The sequence below is a fragment of the Zootermopsis nevadensis genome, unplaced genomic scaffold (assembly GCF_977971745.1).
Source record: "Zootermopsis nevadensis isolate Lab colony 2312 unplaced genomic scaffold, Znev_1.0 Znev_ptg000061l, whole genome shotgun sequence".
Lineage (NCBI taxonomy): Eukaryota > Metazoa > Arthropoda > Insecta > Blattodea > Termopsidae > Zootermopsis > Zootermopsis nevadensis.
The window spans coordinates 21169803-21192580 of record NW_028259192.1 but is presented as its reverse complement, the minus strand read 5'-3'; the positions used below and the strand labels follow the sequence as shown (position 1 = coordinate 21192580).

The following is a 22778-nucleotide window of genomic DNA, read 5'->3' as shown; positions in this document are numbered from 1 at the left end:
TACAGCCCCAGTCCCGTTAAAATACAACTATTTCGTTATCTGTAAGTATTGATCGGTCCGATACGTCATGAAAATATTGCCCCATTAAACGTCAGCAATATACCGCATGTATAAATAAAATATAAGATTATATCCGAATGAAATTCCCTTGGCTCCATATTGATTTCGACTGTCACGGAATGCGACCTTAAGTTTATTAACGTTCAGAGTTATTTCTGAATATATATATATATATATATATATATATATATATAAATTAATTGAAATAAGTGAGAGGTGTAATTAAACCTGGAGATTTGCGCTCCTTAGTCGTAATGATGAATCCATAATAACATACCTGTCTTACTTTATTTGGACAATAAATACATAGATATACAGAGCATATAAGGTGGATTACATTTTATGTACGTTTAAGTACGTGTATTAATGGAAAGTTGCCTGAAACTCAAAATTTGACAGTTGCACTTGGATTAATATTCCATGAAATCGGTGAAACAGTGATTTGACAGTAAGTAGTCTTTCGATGATTTATTGAAATATTCACATACACAAAAAAAGATTAGCATAATTTTGCGTGTTAAGTTCCTTTAAAAACTTGAATTCTATGAAAGCTATCCAACGTAAAATCATTCAACGGCGTCATTATTGTACTATTGATTTTAGTGTGTGAATAATTAAGGAATCGGTGATTCAATCTATAATTCAGTTTCTAAGATTTGAATTTCCTCTTTCGTATGAGTTAGATTATAGATTCTTACATTTTAAAATTAATATACCGTGCATATAGCATTACAGTCTGTTAAGGATATTTACTATAATCGCGACCTTATTGTAATTGAATCATAATTATGATGTATGATACTGTCAGGCTGGTCACACTACACAGATATGGCAGATTCAATGTAAAGAATCCACAAGCCGTGTACTTAATCTTCATATCCCTCAACTGAGAAGCTAACAGTCCCAGTTCCTTACAATCTATCTCATCTATATTATCCTCTAATAGTAGTTTATGAACGAGATTTATAGAAGTTTGTCTCTCGTTTTCAGCAAATTGACATACAGTAGCCATTTTTACAAACAAGAAGAAGAAGATGATATAATAAAAAGCTACTTTTAAGGTATTTATAGTGAAACAACACAGAAAACTATACACGGTAAGAACGAGTTCTATCAAAACCCAACATGCCATCACAAGAATCGGAAATCCATATTGAAAGTTTATAACACTAACCATGTCATACAGTTCGTTATACAGGATCCTAATAGAACGTATGTCTTGGCTTGTCGATACGTAATTAATTCTTTTAAAGCCTGTTGAATGGACGTGTGGTACCGTTGCGTTGCATTTAGAAACACGTTGAACGTGCCCACAGTAGCCCAGTCTGTTTACGTGGTTATGGCCGCGGAAGACATTTTGAAGAAGTTTGTTAAGATGGCCGTGTCTCCGCGTCACCATGACGACGAAAGATGTAAACAGAAGTATAGTGAGAGTGTTAGTGATGAACGCAGCAATGTTAGTAATCACTGATATAAGGATAATCACGTCCCAGTTTGGATGAACACTAGAATTGTATGTTTCATACGATAGAATCAGCAGTAATATAATTACTAGCTCCGATATCACGATTATACTTGTTTTCCTGTTGACACGCTGTTCTTCGTCTGGAGAAAATATTTTATAATCCACCTGTGAAAGTTTCTCAAGTAGCCGAATAAACTTCATGTTGCTGATTATTACTAAGTGAAAGGAACATACGATGCTGGTAATATACTGAGAAATGAAATGCATTTTGTAAAAAATCTGTATCTTCAGAGCTAATTTGCTCCTATTTTGATATGACTGATTCAGTATTCTGACACTTAATCCCAGAATAAACACAATGACCCATAACATGCAGTACGCAATATTAAAAATACGATGAACAGAAACTCTGTCTCTCTTGATGCAGTCTTCTTGTAAGTACCAAGGTAGCAGTCCACATATTTTACACACAAAGTACAGTGGCCTTAGATATCTGTAAATTCGGCTAGAAATGTAGGCGTCCTTTGCCATTTCGTACGTGTTCTGTGAACGTAAGCTCCTAAAATGACAAGGCCTGTCCGATTGAAATGAAACTCATTCGTGAGCTTCATGTATCGATTACTCACATACCTTACTGATAAAATGTTTTAGTACTCATCCACAATACGTCGCATACATAAAAAAGTAAACGATTATGTTCGATAAGGAATTTCGTTGGGGTACACTTTCATTTCCACTCTCACGGAACGTGCTGTCGAGTTCACTTTCAGTTAACACGCCATCTATGTTTTAATTATTCGGTGGAACTGCTTGGAAGTGAATCTGCCATATTGCCTGTACCGAGCACCTCGTAAGAACCGGGCTTTGACAGAGCCTTGGGCTGGTTTCGACCCCCCGCGATGTTGGTGAGTGTCTGCCATCAACTTGTCTGTGTTTTGTGCCAAATAAATACATGAATCGATGTGTAATAATTAGGTACGAATAAGAAGGCTCCTTTTGAATAATTTGCTTTCTCTGCAGTACTGAGGAAAATCTCGTCCCTTATGCACTGCACGTTAAAAGACGTAAACTCAATTTCTCTCACTAGACAATAATATTCTGTGTGGGGGACAGTCTGTTCTCCCTTGAACAAACAAAGACTCGTACTAGAATGCAAGTTATTAGTACGATGGTCGAGGACATGGCGCCGCGATGTACGATAAGGACCATGAATATTCCGCTGAGAATATTTTCAATATGCTCGATTTCGAGATCTCGTGAGATTTTGAGATATCGCAGGGTCAGCGGAGACCTCCTGGCTTTTGTACCGTGGCATACCTGAAGAAATGTTGGACCGTGTAGTCTATTAGAAGTATGTCGACGTTTCAGAGGCGCTTAAGTTCGCCGTCATTACGCACATAGTAATGCCTGAGATAATTTAATAAATCTTGACTGAATTCAGACTTGAACGTCTCAACTACTGTAACTGTACCATAATTAGAATGTACGTAAGAATTCCACCAATCACTGTACACAGTAACGAGAAGTTGAGGGCAAAAATGCCACAAGCCGTGAACTCAACTTTCATATCTTTTAATTGATTTGATAAATTATTCAAATTCATTAACTTTCCGTGTTTTATATTAGGATGTGATGTAATTATTTGAATGCAGATGATTCCCCTGTGCCCCTCCAGCTCAGTCTGATGACAGCACACGATCAACCAAGCAAACAACGTCGCATATAGAAACGTCCAGAATATTAGTAGGCAAGGCTTGAAGTACAAGGTGAAATCAGCAATGTCAGTATTAATACTACAAAAAATATAAAGTCCGTAGTAAAACGCAGTGACGCACACAATCACCAATGAAATTATTTGTAATAAAATCTGGATTCCGAAATATGAATTGATCAGAGCCACAGTTTCATACAGTCGAATGTATGACAGCCTCAATATATGTATGCCATAGTTTTCAATGTTTACGTATGGTCGTACGTCGGTCGATGCCATGAAGTTATTGCCGCAAAATATATTAACACTAGAATTACGACTGTGAGTTTTGCCATAAATTATTCTTGCAGAATCTTCTGTTTCGGAATATTTCGTAATCTTCTCGATCATAAACTTGTATCTGTGCAGTAACATGCGAACTAAGGTGATGTATTGTAAAACCACAACGATGTTCAAAGTGTAACTTATGTTGTCCACTAAAGCTTGAAGAATTGATACAAGTTTACCATCGTAATAAATGTAGTAGCTACCAGAATACGATAGCAATATCAAAACAAAGACAACGATAATACGTCTTAAAACACTTAATTTTGTTGTTTTATATATCTTATTTCTGCTTCGTCTGTCTAATATTTTATCAAAATTTTTAATCTTTTTGAATATGTTGATAGTATGACTTTTATTGCAACAGTTATTCGTTATTAAAGTAATTATATTTGTTAATGTCATTGATAAATTATTAAAGATGAACGTAACCTTTATCTTCTCGGGAACATCCGAAACTGAATATAAGAATGTGTACACGTTGCAGCACGTCGTTGAGAGTAATACAGTCACCCACATAAACAGCAAACAGATTTGCATTACTTTATATTTGTAGTTATTTTGTTTCGGAAACGAAAAAGATGTGAGTCCAAATAACTTTGATACGCATAGTAGTGGTTTAATAGAACTGTACATATCAGTCGCATCTTCTGTGTTCTCCATGTGCGTGTTTCCTCACGATTCGTGTCTTCGTATAGCAGCAATCGAACTGGAGTGCTGTTCTTTACGCGTGTGTGTAAAGAATTTTACAGCGTCCGAGAATAGAAATTAATTACGTTAGATGAGTCGATATGTGACGCGAATGGAACGTTGAACTCTTCATGTCATTTAACATAAAGTAACACGCAGGGTGTTTAAACTCCCATTTTAACCTCTGAAACGTCGGTAAAATTGTATCGGGCTACATGGCTGAACAACGCAGAACAGACATCTTCAGACTCACCGTCGTGCAAATCTGAAATCGTATGTTTGTGTAACACTCACAATACGAGATGGTAGTTAGTTCTAAGGGAAATAGCTCGCTTGTTGTTTTGTAATCGAGAGGCTTGTCTCTAGATGTTTATTGTATTAACTACTTACTGCAAAAATATAACAAATTACTTTAGACGGAATAGTGTCGTATAGCTACATAAATATTTGACGTACGTAGGTAAACACATAATTAAACTTGTTAATAATCACTAGGGCCTACGCTAATGGCTGGACATAATAATCTCAAATCCGAACATAATTTTTGCCTATACTTTTTACATAAAACGAAATTTGAAAATTCTGTGGTATTATGAATTATTTTGAATGCGGTGACGGGACGCGATAATATTTAAACACGCGGTCTAGATAGTGAAGGCGTCGTTTAATGAGGTATGAATAATTAAATGAATAAATATCCACATCCAGTTTCTTTAGGATTCGGGTTTATTGTATGTTTTATTTTACGTAAGATTCCCTCGAGATTTTCATACCAAGATTTTCTGCGTATTTAGATGTTCCACTTTTATCGTCATCAGTTGAAGTACGCTCCTATGCTATATTTTTACCACACTGGACTGTACGTTTGGTTATTGCTGATACAAATCCATAATTTCAAAGCGGATCACACTTCGTAAACTGATAATTACTTTATTTTGAAGATGACTGTCTTCTGGGTAGTTGCGCCGTGTAATCTGGTAGACTTAGACGTTTCAGAGTTGCGCGCTGCCTTCATTATCAGGGCGATTATTTTATCTCAAAATATCGAAAAGCATTAATAATAAAACTGCTGATTTTCAGTGAGTTGTAGTATGTAATGAACCATTTTTAAGCTGAAATTGTTTAAACGAAATTAATAAGATCCCGGTTTAACCCGCATAAAAATCAGGGATGATATTAGTATGACGTGAAACTTTACATATTTCGTCCGACTGTTTTGAGTGTAGAACAGCTGTTAAAGTATCACCGAAATTCGATTAGTGTATTTGGATGTGAAATGTACAGGGTGTTAAATTACTCGGTGGACCTGGCCACAGGATAATATATATAGTGTAGAGAAATATTTAAGACTATTTTCATGGTCACTGTTTATTAATAAATGTAATACAGTAAGTAGTTTTACTAATAATTTATTGAGTTATTTAAAACATACAGTATTTGAGTAAAATCCATATATCATCAAATGCAAATGTAATAGTATTATCTTATGCAAATATTTACAATTTCATTTCATTTAGAATTACATATCAGCGAAGTTTCAATTAGTACCATTCATTTAATGATGCTTGAGATGCTATAAACACTACTTAATGCAGAACTGATTAGAATAACACGTTAAAATTCTGCAAACTTACTGTTCTATAGTCTATTAATATTATCTGTTACATTAATTCACCATAAAATAATATCTTTGTCATGTCCATTAACCAAATAACGTAGCTGAACTGTAGCGCCGTGTAGTCTAGATTAGACGGCGCTACAATGTAGAAGAGATACATTTTCGTATTCGTCACCGTGAGAACCTGATGATCTAACTTAACTGTAATATAATTATAATATACGTAAAGACTTCGCCTAGAACAGTACACAGAAATGGAAATTTTAATACAAAGAAATCGCAGGCAGTGAACTTAATTTTCATGTTTTTCAATTGATTTGACAGCCTTTGTAGTTCTGATGCTGTGTCGTGCTTCATGTTACGATGAGCCATTAATCTTTGAATGTGATAAAAGCCTTTCTCAGACTCTCGGCTCGTTTCGTGACAGCGAGCGATCATCCAGGTAAATAATGACAAATACAGTATACTCCAGGATATTAGAAAACAATAAGTTACATATATTTGCAAGTTGCTACCATTACTGTCAGTACTAATATTTAAAATGTAAAATCCATAGTACAAGGCGCTGACACACATGGTGACCATGGAGACCGTCACAGATAGGAGCGCGATGCCGGAACGTGAATTTATTAACATAACAGCATCGTAGAGTTCTATATACACTAATCTCAATTCACGTATTCTGTCGCGTTCATCTAAGGACCTTGTGATGAGTGTGTGTTTTCTACTCGATAAAGTTTTCACTTGGATATAGTCGTCGTCGAGATTGAAGGTCGTGTTCTGCAATATGTTTTTCGTCAGGCCTGCCACGTTTTCTGTTTTAAGATATGTTGCAAGTATGTCGTTAAAGTACTCATATCTGTATTTCAACATGCGAACTAGATTTACGTACTCCACAAAGAACGCAACATCGAATGTATGACATAAGTTTTCCAAATAAAGTTCTTAAAATTTGCAGGGCTGTACCATCGGCATACCCATAGAACAAATTAGAATACAAAATTATTTGTGTGATAAATACAAAGGTTATAGTCTTCAAACGTATCTTTTCATACATAATAATTCTTTTCCGTCTTACAATAAATTTATCAATTATTGACAACTTTTTAATCAACTTGGGGATATTACTATAATTAACTAAGTTTAATGCAACAATTATTATCATTTTGGTTAGCGGGAATAATAAGGCGTAAATTATAAATATAATTCTAATTTTCGGCGTAAAATTTAAAATGCTGTATGTGACGATATATAGATTGCAGCACAGTAGAGTAATAAGTAAAATATGCCATATTGATAACAGAATAATATCTGAAATTTGGAAAGAAAGTTTTTCTTTTCTTCCGATTTCAATTTTCAAGAAAGAGAATGGCATAAAACCGAATATCGTTGATAAAAGAATTTGTGGCTTGAAAGAGGCATCTGTTTCGTAGTTCGTTAAAGAATTTGCCATTTTATACAGCATATAAATTTTATAGATTCTTAAGCACATAAACTTGTAAGAAATTACTAACATGACATTTTTATTTAGCAGCATACAAATGTAGTTTCTTCTTTATATCTCATGTAGATGCAGAATGTAATTGTATAGAATCTGTGATAGAATTTACAGAACATGACGAAGTCTACCAGAATAAATAATTCTTCTGTATCTTCAAGATTTCACATACGTAGATGATGACGTAATATCAGAACCGTCACTTACTCCGTCGTCTTAGACCTGAAGCTCTATTCCTACTCTAGTCAATATACTTTCACTGAGTTTAATATTTTTTCACTCAAACCAGCGGATAATGTAAATGTATATAAATTCACATACTCTCTAATTCTTATATTTTTCTCGGTCGTTCATCAGCACCGTTCTGAAGTTTCTAAAGCGTCGCTGTGCACCAAATACTTTAAACTACGCAACGGTGAGAAGATTATCTGTTAACTGTGCCAAGAATTTCTTTCGCAAACATTTTCTTCACAGCGCTAATCATTAGGCAGAGTTTCTGTACACACGAATCACGAAGGAATTCTGTAAGTCAGTAATAAACACCGGTTACAGTTTCACTCGTACCAAAAACGAATGTTGGTTAACTACCTTCAAGGAGTGTGCGTACACAACACTGTTAGGCATCGTCGAAACAGTTCTACCGGTAGTATAAAATATTATTATAAGTTTCTACGTCCTCAATAGAAGCCATTATATTAATAAGTGGGCGTATAATAGAAATGTTTTGAGCAGTGAAAACACCGACTCGGTAAGTGTATTGGTCCCCAAGGAAACTGCTTCGAAGGTGACAGCACGCATTAAGAGTATAAGTAATTAGAGTGAGTGTTGAAGGTGGAGCCCCAGGAACTTAATTGTTAAGTCTCGTATTCGACTATACTTTATTGAATTAATAATTATTTGATCGTGTTTATCATTTCACAAAGTAGATGTATAGTTGTGCTGCTGTCAGGGAGGTCTCTAAATGATAAAATAAAGGTAATGAACATCCATAATAATACAATGACATATATATATAACGGAATTAATTAAAACCTTCGCACGCTAGGCACCCACGTCATCTCTCACACGTTCGTCTTCGATTTGGGAAATTCCAGGTTCAATTCCGGCCCTAACATCGGCCGTTTTCTCAAAGGAATTACATGATTTTTCTCAGTATCATTTGATAAATGGAGCAGCAGTGCTGTCAGATATTCACTCAACGATTCCTACCCAGCCCATTCCACTTAACCGTACATAGTATTTCTGTCGTGTTGAATATCGTTTCGGAGACGGGTATTATGTTTCGTAGTTTTTCTTAGTGCCTCCTTTAAAATGCTCTGATAGTACCTTAAATTAGGCCACGATAACCTTTTGTGTCCCACGTGGTTCAATAGTTTATAAATCTTGAATCTTAATTTATGTATTTTGAGCGATTCTCGAAATGAACAGCAATTAATCATTTCATTAAAAGCGTGAACCAGTTTGTCTTTGCAGTGGTGAAGTTCGGTGTTTTCTTTGCGGTACGGACTGAATCTTTATATGTTATTTAAAGGTGCCTCGGCTTAAAATTTTCAAAGTTGTCGTTGCATTCCAGAGTTTGTAGCACTTTCCACGAAGTAAAAAATCAACATCGGAACACGAACCACTGAATGCGAGAAATGTTGCGGTGTAGGAGTCTTGCCGTAGTCTTCACATGGCGTGTGCTGTTCGATGTCCGAAAACGTATCACCATTAACATCCATCCTTCGTCTCTGAAATCACATGTCTAATTGCATTTACGTGAATAAAGGTTTAAAACTTGTTACAGATGTCTTGGCATGTTCATACCTTCTGTTTTCATCAGGAAACAAACGTGGATTTATTTTCAAAACTGCGAAACACTCATGAAATCGTCGTAATGACACTGTTGTTTACATAAGTCTTTCTCTGCTGATTCTGCGTGGGCAAATATTTGGTCGTTCTTGAGTTTAACTCGGGATCTTCAGTATAAAAAATGAACTTAAACTTGGATTAAATTATATCTTACGCAATTTGCACCATAATCAAAATATATGTTAGAATTCCACCGATTACAGTGCATATAATTGGCAATCCCAATGAAATGAAACCACAAGCAGTGAACTGAACCTTCATGTTGTTCATCTGATTGGACAATCTGTCTAATTCCCGTACTGTTTCACAATTGACATTGGAGAAAGCCGTGATTCTTTGAATGGAAATTATCCCTCTGTTTGCTTCTTCAATAAGAGCATGGCAACATATATTTAACCACGCGAAAGTTGACAGGAACAAAATTCCGAAAGACATCAAATAGTAACCAAGGATTCGCGTCTTGAAGAAATTATGACCGACACTTAGACAGTAGGACCCAACGTACATAGCAGTAACACATGTGAGCATTACTGACAGCATCTCGAACAATATGGGAATCCCAAAGTAAGAATTAAGTAGCATTATGGAATCGTACAGTTCTATATAAATAAATCTCAACGTATGTATCTTGCGTATTTCTCTCAAGTCACTCGATACATTTCTGCGTGTTATCGAAAAAAGTGGATGTTGTTTACAATGTATTATTTGAGACGAGGAAGTGAAGTGTTGATCTCTAAAATTCACGCTCACTGTATTGTCTTTCACTCTGAAATATTCTTCAAGATCGTCAATTATGTATTTGTACCTCAGCTTCAGAGTACGGATTAAATCCGCGTATACTATAGTGATCAGTATGTTGAACGTGATACCTAAATTTTGGAACGTAACGTATATCACGCTTGCCAGTGTCCCCTCGCATTTTATGTAGTAGTTCACTGCGTATATGAACACCTGCGATAGCAGTAAAATAAATATGTGTATCATGGTTTTCAATTTTGTCCTGGTCGAATTTGTTACGTCGCGATGTCCAACCATTCGATCGACTTCAATCAACTTGGACAACGCACGGGGAAGTTTTCTTCTATTGAGAGAAGCTGATGTTATTAAGGTAACAATAGTTGTAGAATGTATAGATATAATATTGATAATCAATAAAATAGTTATCTTTCCTGGTAGAGGAGTTTTGCCCATTAATTCATATACACTAAAACACGCCAAAGTAAAGTAAGCAGAAATCCACATACAAACCAGAACGACGTCTAAGAAATTGAAGTTCATCGCCAAACCTTCACCTTTTCGTGTTCTTGTTAATGAGAAATGTGTTAAACCGAATATTCTTGAAATCGTAAGCAGTGGTTTAAGCTGAATGTGCACATCTTCTACCGGAGAAATATGTTCCATCTTGCGCCCAGCTCAAGAAATGTCTACTTATGTTTCCCTAAGATATCGCGTGTGGTGGTGGGTTTCGACGTCGATAGGCATCTGCGTTTTATAATACAGAAATTAATTAATTACCTTAAGATATTAAACCCACGATGTATATAGGTGCAATACAATAACGCGCACATCCATTAAGAAGCGGTTTATACGGGATGTTTCATAAACGCAGATACTTCAGACTTGTACGACATTGCTTATAATATCGATTGGGACAGTTTCGAATTTGAAGAGAAATCTTATCCGTACAGGATCACTGAGCGACTTTATGTAGGTAACCGTATGAAAATGTTATGGGTTCCATAATGACAATCACACGAGGAAACCGGAACGCACGATTCGAAATAAACACGCTATAACATCCATATTGACAAATTATCTATAACATTTTCGATTGATTGTGCGGGTTAGAGTCTTCACCGTTTTTTAAGTTTTGAATGCAAACTTGAATTACGTAAAATATGTAATCGTAGGCGAAAAATGTCCGCACTTTACAAAATATTCCCCGTTTCTGTGTTAGTAACAGTCGTTAAGCTTAAAAGGGAATAATGTATGGACTGCTAAGATAATATTGTACCAGGAGCGTTTACGTTGGTAACATTCGACATTACTATGTCGTAGGTTTGGAGACTTTAAACCTAAATTAACTGAGCCATGACAATGAAACCTATTATACTGGACAGAAAGTTGAAATCAAGATTTAATAAGTCGAGAAACATTTCAGTTCATTTCTAACCCTTCCTACCAAATCATTAGTGAATAGTAATTTCACGACCAGAATTTCCGTCTTTTCACTTTCTCCTGTTGTCAGCTGACATGGAATCGTTATCTCCAAAAGCAACGCCATACCAGGGTTATGACAACTTCTCTGCCTTCTTCGGGAACTTGAAGAGAGTGCTGTATTTCAGGCATCGTGTATAACCAGTAATACAGAAGAACAGGAAATCTGTACACAGAATTCATAAGATCGACGATGTCATGAAGATGACTGTATATTACTGTCATTTCATGGATATGCCGTGCATCATGAGAAGTTTAATTTATAGTTATAGGTGCCCTAATGTCTGCAATGCTTTTAACGTCTGTGACCCCTACAATGTCTGCAGAGTCTATACATTCACGTGGGAACACTCGAACACCGAAAGGCACTTATTCAAACGTTTGTATCTGTAGTTCAGAAGTACGACAAAGTTGCTGAACTGCATGAACACGAATATGTTAATAATAAAGTTTAAATGTGTAAAAACTAACGTTTCGCAGCTCCGGCAAATGGCATTCCAACATCCGTATAAAGAGTAAACATGAAATGAAATTATTGCCGTAAAAGTTACTGGAAGTTCTGACGATGTCTCTGAAGAGCATATCGTCCGCGCTTGCAAATGAGGCGATTATATCAGGAATTGCTCTCCTGTTGAAGGTTGCTTCCCAAACCAACGAAACAGTGTTAGTTGAATACAGAATTAAGATAAACATGAAATATGTAAGTGATACCTTAGATGGTGTCTCGGAATTTATGCGATAAATAGTATCCTACATATGTACGCTTAGGCTTAACAGCGTAATAATTGTCCGTAAAGTAGACCTTGTGAGATCCCATCTCCGATAATCAGCACTTTCCTTGGAGGTCTTCTTGATCGTTATGTAATTGAATGGTGTTAGACCAAGTATTTATATAAGTTATGTATTCGTTTTAATTCTGAGTATATCATTTGCAGCCATTACAGTTTTCATGATATGAGTAATGTTATAAACACTTCTGCGTGTAGAAAGTACTCTGAAGTAGTTTTTTAGTAGGCTTGAGAAATAGTAACGCTTACTTTAAGTATGGAGAATGAATAAACGCCCGTTCAAATTATTCGGTATGACTTCTGTCGTATTTATGCTTTTATAACTGGTTTGTTTGAGTAAATTTCTTGTTAATATTCCAATATTGTAGCTGATATCTGGTTAATTCGCTGTAACAATAAACTTGTTCTCGCCCAGGAAATGAACTCTTCATATTACACTTGGTGAATATAAAGTAGCGAAATATGAACGCCATGTGAGGTGTCCAGATGACAGAACCGGACTGCAAAAATCTTTACTTGGCATTTGTAACGTTTGAACACTTGGTATCGATAATCTTGATCGATAAATTGGTAACCCTAAGCATGAGGTGTTTAAAAAAAATATTATTAATTTGATCTCACTTTATAGTAATAAAAGTAAGTTCCATTTCTAAATGAAATGTTGTGATACTGTTTAGAGTATTTCATTAAACGCTTTGTTAATTTCATTACTGACAGTACGTGAGATGTCCGTTTACACGAATAGTGTGAATATGTAGCAATTAACTTGCATCGAAATCTGTAAAACATAAGTGCTGGTTTTAAATACGCAGTTTATGAACCTAGAATTACATAGAGTAATACAATTTAGTAGCAACTTTCAGTAGCATATTGTTACTCACATTTTTCAATTATGAATTTTGCTTTAATTTTACATAAACTACAGTTCTTAAAATTACCCTTGAAGTATGTTCCGCGTGTGCTATTTGTAACACATGTCAGATCCGCTTAAAAGTCTCCTCTTATCAAACAATTTCGTGATGGATGTTCCCGTCTGCCCTTCACTATAGAGAGTTGGTCTGTATGGACGGGAAATACACGTGTCTACGTCAATGGGTCACCCTGAAGGGGCCGGATAAATCACCAGATCGGGGTCATCACCACGGTTACCACTCCCGAGAGCGTCTGATGATACAACTGTGAACACTTGCGTGATTTCTGTACAATGCTTTCAAAATATTATGTAACATTCAACGTAACCGTGTCGTGGGGCCGACAGAACTAATTTTTGTTCGTTTCACGGCGATTATGCATCAAAATTACGTTCATTCATCGTTTTAAGGATTGTAGGCCTATTATTCAACTTGTAGACTTGGAGGTTCTCACAGCGGTGAATACGAAGATGGTTGTCTTGTGGGATGTTGCGCCGTGTAGTCTGGTAAAATCGTACCAACGTTTCAGAGGTATTTGCTGCCTCCATCATCAGGGCGCCCTGAGCACCGAGTACTAGAAGGGTCTTCTATGTCGTCTTTATGTCCGTAGCTTAGATAACCTACCCACACGACTCACAACAACTCCTGCTTCCATCTTTTACCGAACTAGACGATAGCTTCTCGCAGAGGGTAGAAAGTTTAAATCATTTTGCGTGTAGATTCTACGTAGGGTTTTGGAGATGGAGTGGTGTGGGGTGTGGATCATGAAGGATCTTGCCACAGGCGACTTAAATTTCTGGCGCAGTTCCCTGTCATCTGCACCATTCACATTTAGATGGCAAATGGCACATTACACACAGGGCATCCGTTTTATTGAACTCATTATAAGTTCTGAAATTCAGCCTTTACTCATTCCTTATCTCTCTCATCTTGATCTTCAACTTTGCTTCCTCTATTATATTCTTGATCCTCTACGGGATGCTTACAAGCGTCTGAACGGGAAACCGTTGTGGGTATGAGCAGTCGATTAAAGGTTTAATATGACGTTCTTTTGTTTTTATTTACTTACAGCAATCATAAGCTTTTCAAAAGGGCTCTATCCCATGAAACAATGTATTTTATTTTAAATATTTAAATGTAAAAAATTAACCAGACAATATGGCGCACGACAGAAACATGCCTAGGGTTTCGTCCTCATTTTCCAGTTGGTCTAAGACTGTCCTTTCCCAAAGATTTTAGAGAGATGTCGTATCTGTGCCACCTACACTATCAACTTCGTCGATCAATTCACTCTGATATTAGTTGGTAATAAATCACCAAGTCTCCTGACACAAATCCTTCCACAAACCACATCTGTCCTTTCATCCCGTCCCCTGTGACTCTTACGAAAATTTCCTCCAGGGCTCAAGGAAGTGATCTAACAGGTCACCGAAATTGTAGTTTCTGTACTAAGTGTGAACACAGACACCCCACACATAGAAATATTTTTGTTCCACGCCGTTGGGGGGAATCCTTCTCTAAAATTTAAAACAGAGTATGATTTTGTGATGACAAAATTCTAAATACACTCTGGTAGCGATAGGCCTACTGAAATTAATATCAATATATTATTTCACTTATTTTCTAGTAATATAATTCTAGGTAGAAGAGCTCAATTTCATATTGTGTCTTCTAGGATGTTTCATTCTGTTTGAATGATTGGCATGACAAACAGCGTTACAGTAGCAAGTAAAGATTTTTCACCGCTAATTGAAGTCCTGTCATGAGACGCGACACTGGACCAGTTACACCCACATCCAATCTATTCATCACAAAAAAAAATTATTGCGATATTTTATACCACTGAAATGTATCCGTGACTCTCGGAATCTCAGTTTCGTTAAATGTAATTATTTATTCAATTAAAAAATGTAATTAAGTAACAAGACCAATGAATCCACAGCCCAAACATCGCGCTTATCAGCGGATGTGTGCTACCAATTAGTCACACTCGTGATTTACCCGATGATAATATTACCGATGCTCTCGCCTTTTGTGTTCACTTAACCTCTGCTTATCACAATTCGTAAGCTTCAGGGCTCGTTACAGAATGCACAATGAAGGCTAAACCATGTAAATGGAGTGACAAGGAAGCCAGCTTACGCGTTCACAACCACTGACGTCGACTTCCGGTGCCCAAAACGTACCAGAATTTAGATTCGCACGGCGACGACTATGTTACGGCGTCGCGAAGTCTGACTGGACTGACGTGTCATCGCCCTCCTGGTGGATGCAGTAAGCATCTCTGAAACGTCGATCGATTTCTATCAGATTATGCGGAGAAATATCCCAGGAGAGAGACTTCTTTCTTGTATGATTAAACTCGTTCCATTCACTGGACGCGAACATACGAGACCTAAAAGTTTATTTTATTTCGAAAATATCTGCTTTATCATATTTTTTGATAAATATGTTGTCTGCAGTCTCTGAGATCGGTTCTTGTGAACACTGTAATGAGCTTTCAGGCTTCATAAAACGCGAGCATTTTCTTAATTAGGTGAGAGACTGCCATCTGCTCACAAAGGACTCGTGGTATATTCCCCCCTAAGGTCTTCGTTCATCTGCATTTCTTACTTTCCATTTCCCAGTAATCATTATTATTCGGTGAAGAGTTAACATTATGAATTGTTCCCTTTTAGGTTAAAACGTTCTGTTCCTACGTTCTGGGAATCATTGTTTCGTACCTCAGAGTTTCATTGTTTTCAGAATGGTTTTAGGAGCCGAACATCGTCTGAGGCCGGATATTCACTGTCTGATCCCCGTGTTTTATCTCCGGAAGTCTGTTCCTGGCAGTCACAACGCGAAGGAATTTGGAAATGAGGGAGTTAGTTGGTACTGAAATGCCAATTTAGTGTGAAAGTTAACCTGTCTGATGCTTGATTCGACCTGAAATGAACTGTCTACTGGCGATGACATCCCCAGATCAGGAAACGTGTTACAGGTCCACACTCCATCCATCATTAATAATATACGACCAGTTGACTCAACATTCCCCGTTGTCATTCTGTAATACGTAATTTAGGTTCTTCAACGACAAGGCAGTGAAACCAGTCTATAATTTACTACGTGTCTCGCGGTTTCTTATAACGTCACAGGGGTGAATTTATTATTTTAAATTCCAGGAACTGTGCTCACTAATAAATTCTGCATTGCTATAATGTAACATTACGTAACTCACGTAGATAGGTCAGTGGGTCTGTAATCATGGTAGGATTCAAACTTTGACGACCACTGAATACAGTGGAATATTCTGAGTCACATGTATCTGTAAGGAGTGAATATGTTTCGTATCGGAACCAAAACTTTTCTAAGGACTTGTGCACTGAGAGTCTTTGTTTACGTATTTTGTTTCCATATTGCGCTGAGACATTGAGGGACTCACGGCGGTGAGTACAATGTCTCCGCCTTCAGGGCTGAAGGTCTTCAACACCGAAATGTTTCCATGTACCGACGAGACTACTTAACGTCAAAACCTAGATCATCATCGTCATCAATATCATCATAACATTCGTAAATTTTGATGTCTCAATTAATCCGGTTCTGACGACTGACGTGACAATCTTTTCTCACATGACGCGTTCAATTAAATGTAGCTGATGTTTTGAAACAGGATAGTAGATTAGATGTCAATCCGGTGGCGTTAAAAGTGTCCTCGACTGATCAAGACAACTGATAATATTGACATGACGACTGCTGCCACCTAGTGGTACTTTTACAAATTACCTTAAGTAATTCAGAACGAAATTGAGGGCATCTGCCGGTAGGAATATGAATCTTCTGCGGTCCTAAACATGGATTTAGAATTAATATCGTAGGTGGCTACCAGATGTCGGATGATACACGAAATTGATGAAGATTTGTAAAATTTTTTTGTATGGTTTTGTAGTTTAATTGCACTTGAGTCAAAATGTTTCCTTGTCGACAGAATGCCCACAAGTTCCATTTTAATATTAACCGACTGCAAAGAAACTACCACGATTTAAAACGATTGGCTTATTTTTAATAATTAATGTCCGTGGGGTCGTATCTGATCCGAATAAGAGTCCACGTTTCGATGTTATACAAAACAACAGGCAAAATGTATTGTTTGGTATATCATGAATAATATCAGAATTGAATGTCCTGATTGAATCATCTACCCGCTTGAATTTTAAAACGTTCCTAAGTAATTCATTGCCACGTTCATATATTACTTTTACGTAGGTTATATTTGCCGCTGGAACATTTATTTCCAGTCTTTGGCGTGTACGTATGGCTTTTTCTGTAAGACTTATACACAAATGTGTTAGTTTCTGCGCTATTGATTCAGGTTTCAAGATATATCTCGAGAGACCTGTTTTTCGTAATGTGAGTGGGAATAATGATTGTTCGTAGTAGATTCCCTTGTGGTTCTAAGTTACTGTGATTGTGGTAGACCTGTTACAAAACGTTTTGCAAATCTTTTCTTAGTCTCTAGTGGTGTATGATTTCGCCGACAGAAATTGTCCTGATAATGTCGCCTTCAGTTTTATTTGTACGGTTAGAATGTTAAGAAGACTCATAGAAAATTAAGTAATCTCGTTTATTTACCTTGTGGTAATTAAGTCCATGGAAGAAAGTCCTTCTTGAGAAGCAGATAGCCGCTCAGCTATTCCAGAAATTCCCCGCCTTTTATGGAACGAGAAAGATCATTAACGTCATCAGAAGATTTTGTCACTCTCTTATCCTGTATGATGATGTTCGTATCATGCCATCTTATTTCCTGCAAATACATTTTAATATTATTCTCCCATTTAATTGTGTCTTTCAAGCGTTCAGGGTTTACGATAAATTTAGAATCGTATGTTCCTCGTAAATATCACGCTTGCTAAATCTGTCTGTCTGTCTGCAGCGTAAATACAGAGGCGTGTTATGAGGATGACCTTATTACATTATTTTGTATATAGACAATTTCTGAATTTGATCAGAACGGTATTCAAGCTTATGAAATGCAATTCCGCAGATAAGATGGAGGTATTAACTGGGCGATATTGCTGGAATCCCATGTATGGCTGTCCGTAAAAGTACTGGGAAAATGTTACGTTCAAGGAGGTCCTCAAGAGGATAATTTTTTTAAATATAATTTAATATTTTGTGAGAGCAGGTTAAAATTACATTATCTGTTATAGAAACACGTGATTCTACGTCTTTTTACACTTTGAGTTTGAAGATAACGGGCAGAGGAAATTATTTCTATAAATATCAGCATAAATATAAGTGCAAACATCTTGATTAAACTTTGTCTCTCGTTCTGTGGAATAACAAATATTCATAATTTTTTAAAAAAAAGGATTTTAAATTTATGAAAGGTTAGCTCGTCTCAGTACTAATTACAGAATTCAGTCCGTACCGCAAAGAAAACACAGCTCTTCACCGTTAGAAGGATAGAGTGGTTAACGCTGTTTAAGGTGATAATTGCTGTTTACTGTAAGACACAAATGCAAACTGCACAGAGTTACCAGTTGTTGAAGGAGGTGACAGCCTTCACTGGGTTCAGAAACAGACGTAAAAAATCCCAAAAATGTGTTATCTTTGTCGGACCTCGTTCGTTTGATAACGCCACGAGGAATAATAGAAATGGAGAATGCGTACAGAATATCGGTCGGACACCCTCATGAAAGCAACTCGCGTATGGGCATTTATTTTATAGAACCCGAATATTTTATTATCTGTACGTATTAAGAGCACAGAAAATATGGCAGGCATGTATACCATTGCCTCAATGCAATATTAAATTTATTTTATCGTCATTTTCGAATCCCCTCTTATTAAGAACCACAGATATGTATTAAATTTTTACCAGTGGATTAAAGCCACAAATATGTCACATCCCCGATATAATTAATTTTATATTTTTCCAGAACTCGTTCTGTATCGTTCTATATGAATTCAATAGAATTAACTGCCTTTCATATGCATGCAGATAGAAATATAAATTAGTTTGCCATGTTCTTATAGCATATACATCAAAGCGCTCGCTGTAATAGGACAGATTGTTCAATTCCGATTCGAGATAAAGAGACCTTAGTCTGCACCCTGGGGGTTTAGTGGGGGGGGGGGGGGAGAGATTCTGCTCAGTTTTCAGAAGCAATACCGTCTTTTTGTTCATGTCAAAGATTTCACAGAGTTTTTGGACAATGTAGGAGCACAATTCTCTTTGAATTAGCAATGTAAATTCAGAGACGGTATAACTTAAAACTGACCATTCCTTACGCAAATGGGTAACTAACTCTTATTAATTCTCTGTGCATATTATTTTCTTTAGTTTCAGAAAATAGTACCACGTTTTCCTAATCTTGTTCACTTAACAAACTGCATTAACGAGCTGATCTTTGTAATGGTGACTCGTAATGTTTTATTTGCGGTACGGACCGAGTTATTAAATATCGTAGATGATTCTCGGCTTCAAAGAGGTTAATTACGTTTCAGTCCTCTTTTCCTTAGTTATGTTTATCGTGAGATAATTTTGAAAATATGTAATGATTTGTGTGATAATTCAGTACTGTCGTCTGGTAATTTTTTAAAAAATAATGAAAGGAAAGAAAATCCTCAATGAGAAATCCTGACTACAAGTCGAGAATGGAACACACCACCTCCTGAATACGAAATAGGAATTTAGTAAGAAGTATTCAGAGACGAGTAGGAAGATGATAAATCTTTACTCGCTTCAGAAGCAACGTTATAAAATTAATCGGAATAAACACAGTAATCCATGAAATGTAATTATGGTGATGGCTGGCCATTTATTGAATCTACGTAAACATCCTTTTATTACGCGATCTACCCGTTTGACCTTCGCTGCGTTAAAGGAGAAGGCACTGAAACTCACCCCCACTTAGTTTACCTTGGACCACAGGTTTTCCACTATCTTCCGTGCAGGATGCCAAGTTTTCAGCCCCTGCAGGGCAGAAGACCGGTCAATACCAGCCACATTCTTCCCTTCTGTTGCAATAGAGTGCCTCCCCACCAGTCGTACCTTGCCTGGGATTTGACTCTTTCCACAATTTGCGAACAGATCAGAGAAACTAAGAGGAGGTCTGTCAGTTATTTTGAAGGTCTCGTTATGGTTACAAGTAGGGGAAATTTAGGCTGCACAGTTGCCATTACCGAATGACTAACATTCTCCAAAGCAATGTCCATGCTGGTTTATAGAGTCGTAACGCATTGCGGGCTTGCATTTAGACTTTGACGTCAACTTTTGTTTGTTAATTATACAGTTCGAAATTTGGCACAGTAAAGATTTGTCAACTATTTCCCCAAGCTATTATTATGATTATTAGCACACTAATAATAAAGAATTGAATTATTATTACGTCAGAAATGGATGGTTCGTGTAGCTTTTTAATTTTAATCTCTACAGAGCAGCACAAGCGACTGTTACCATGATAATATTAGACAAATATATGTCGGTAAAGATTTCGTGTTCTCTTTTTCGTTATATTTAGAACAAATATTAAGAAAGGGGAACAGTAATCTAAAGTCCTTAATGGAAAATGTTCCAAAAGCCTCGCTGTCGTTTAATTTTCTTTCTGGAATTGTTAAGTCTGCAGGAGGTCAGCGTGAACAGGCGAAAACACGTGTACCCGCTTATACCGTTGTTGTGTTCTAAAGACGGCAGATACTAAAAGCAGAATAATGAAAACAAAAACAATTGAGCTCGTGTAATTTTGTGCTTGAGAGTAATTAAAAACTTTCCGTCTTTCAGATGACTTTAAAAAGTTTCGATAAGTATTTCATTTAACGACATTTTGTACTCCTCGAGGCCTGTTACCGTTGTTACTAAATTAAGCTTATGACAGGAAAATTTTATACGAGACAATATTGTCTGTCTGCCCTAAGGCTTTGAATTGGACTCGTGTTCGGCCTTAATTAAGGCATAAAGCACGTTACCATAGAGTCGCATGGAGGTGAGTGACGTTAGGGCTTATTTACCCCGAGGAAAAAACGTACAGCAATTACTAAATAGAAGACTTTATGGGCGAGGCACACAGCACGGACGAATTTGGCGTAAAGCAAGATATCGAAGTACGTTATATTTTCCGTCAGGATATAAAATTAGATTTAGATTCTGTCGTAATTTAGTGGGCTGCATATTTCAGTTCTGGTCACACGTCCTCCGTTGAGATATCTATTAAAGTGTAAGCGTTCTTATACACATATATGTGTCCGTAGGGCTAGGTTACGGAATTTGTTCGACGGCACGTGATTGCGCTCAATGAGTTACTCACTGCCCTGGAACGAAATTTACGGCCGTCTTTCCCCTCCAATGCACCTCGGGGTTCATTACCACAAGTTGCCTATGACGTAAGCTGCGGTGCTGGAATGTGGACCAGACTCACTTTCATCCTCATATCGATTTCTTCGTCGGTCATCAATTTATAGGGGGAACATCAGCTTGTTACCAGGAGCCTTGTACAGGGTGTTGACAATGTTGCCGACTATTTTTCTGAAGCAAAATTTGTAAATAAGGAGCGAAAAGTACGCTTGTGAGTCGCTGTTGAGGACGTGTCGTGTAGTTGCTCTTAATGAATTTTTGTACCCAATTCTGATGTTGAGCAGTGTCGATTAACGCGTAGTAGGAAGACTGGAAAGATAAATGTTCAGGTGTGTTGGACGAAGAAATTGCGGCATATTTCAAGGTCTTGTCCAGGAATTGTTATCTTAGGGGACTCTGTATGCACATCGCGATAATTTATACAAATGGCTGCCACTGCTGTCTACTTAATACAAAGCGGTTATGCTGTTTATTTCTCAGTCCGTAGACTGGCTATCCTCACAGAGATTCTTCCTAGTTTCCGTCAGTCCGTCCAGGAAAATGCTGGGGATATGACCTTAAATTAGGCCACGAATGCTTCCTTCCACATCGTTTCCAATTCATTTTACACTCAATAGTCTGAGCTACTGAAATAAAATGTCGATTATAAACTGTAAGTAATAAATGAAGAGATTTAACACGCCCAACACGTCCTCGACCACGGATATGAATACGGCCCTATGAAAGATATCGTGGACGTGTTAAGAATGGCCTCGAAGGGTAAAATGCATGACATTTTAGAAAAATTCCATATCTATAAACCAGCAAAAACGAAAACATCATAACCGAACAGAACGCCCATGAGTCAAATGGGATATTTGACCTGGCAATAAACAGAGTAATAAACAAAGTAAATTTCATATGGAATAGTTGGCCACACTGATATCAGAGTTTAAGATGTACCCTACACATTTAAACATCTGACAGCAACGACCACGTGTCGTTGAAGTTTGCAGGCGCAGACCAACGACGGCAATCAGACATATAAAAGCTAAGTGTCCAACACAATACACCAACTCCTGTGCAACCAACATTCGGTGAGTTATTAATAAATATGGTCTTGTAAATAACTTACGTTTATGCTACTGAAGATGACCTCTTGAGCTCGAAACGCGTTTGCCATTAGTGTCCTCGATATTGCAAACAGTTTTTGTTTGTATGCATATTTTACGTATTATGATTCCCTTGTATAAAGTGAGCTATACATGGGGAGGTCTTGATGTCAATCCAAACATTTCTTATCAGAAAGTTTTCCATATTTTAAAAGCATTATT

The 22778-nt window shown here is 36.9% G+C and overlaps 3 protein-coding genes and 1 long non-coding RNA gene across 6 annotated transcripts in view; 1 reads left to right on the top strand and 3 right to left on the bottom strand.

Moving 5' to 3' along the window:
* The window catches only part of LOC110830210 (uncharacterized), a 266347-nt gene that overhangs the window by 231626 nt on the left and 11943 nt on the right, over window positions 1-22778 (top strand). Inside the window, exon 1 of one of the 3 annotated variants that reach the window (XR_015532520.1) lies at window positions 21820-22541. The exons of the other annotated variants lie outside the window; for them this stretch is intronic. This is a non-coding gene — a long non-coding RNA (uncharacterized LOC110830210). Of the gene's footprint in view, window positions 1-21819; window positions 22542-22778 lie in introns of those variants that run through there. 3 annotated transcript variants of the gene reach the window in all.
* Window positions 394-1535, bottom strand: LOC110830213 (uncharacterized). Its single transcript, XM_022064835.2, has one exon. It carries the CDS (start codon window positions 1457-1459, stop codon window positions 827-829), a length of 633 nt encoding a protein of 210 aa, XP_021920527.2. The 5' UTR covers window positions 1460-1535; the 3' UTR covers window positions 394-826.
* Window positions 5644-6914, bottom strand: LOC147871255 (uncharacterized). The gene has a single exon (XM_087340737.1). The coding sequence runs from the start codon at window positions 6739-6741 to the stop codon at window positions 6061-6063; it is 681 nt and encodes a 226-aa protein (XP_087196863.1). The 5' UTR covers window positions 6742-6914; the 3' UTR covers window positions 5644-6060.
* On the bottom strand, window positions 9271-10874 carry LOC147871254 (uncharacterized). The gene has a single exon (XM_087340736.1). The coding sequence runs from the start codon at window positions 10616-10618 to the stop codon at window positions 9368-9370; it is 1251 nt and encodes a 416-aa protein (XP_087196862.1). The 5' UTR covers window positions 10619-10874; the 3' UTR covers window positions 9271-9367.

Coding starts and splice junctions, on each gene's coding strand:
- LOC110830213 (XM_022064835.2), bottom strand. CDS start 1,459: ATGGTGACGCGGAGACACGGCCATCTTAACAAACTTCTTCAAAATGTC.
- LOC147871255 (XM_087340737.1), bottom strand. CDS start 6,741: ATGTTGAAATACAGATATGAGTACTTTAACGACATACTTGCAACATAT.
- LOC147871254 (XM_087340736.1), bottom strand. CDS start 10,618: ATGGAACATATTTCTCCGGTAGAAGATGTGCACATTCAGCTTAAACCA.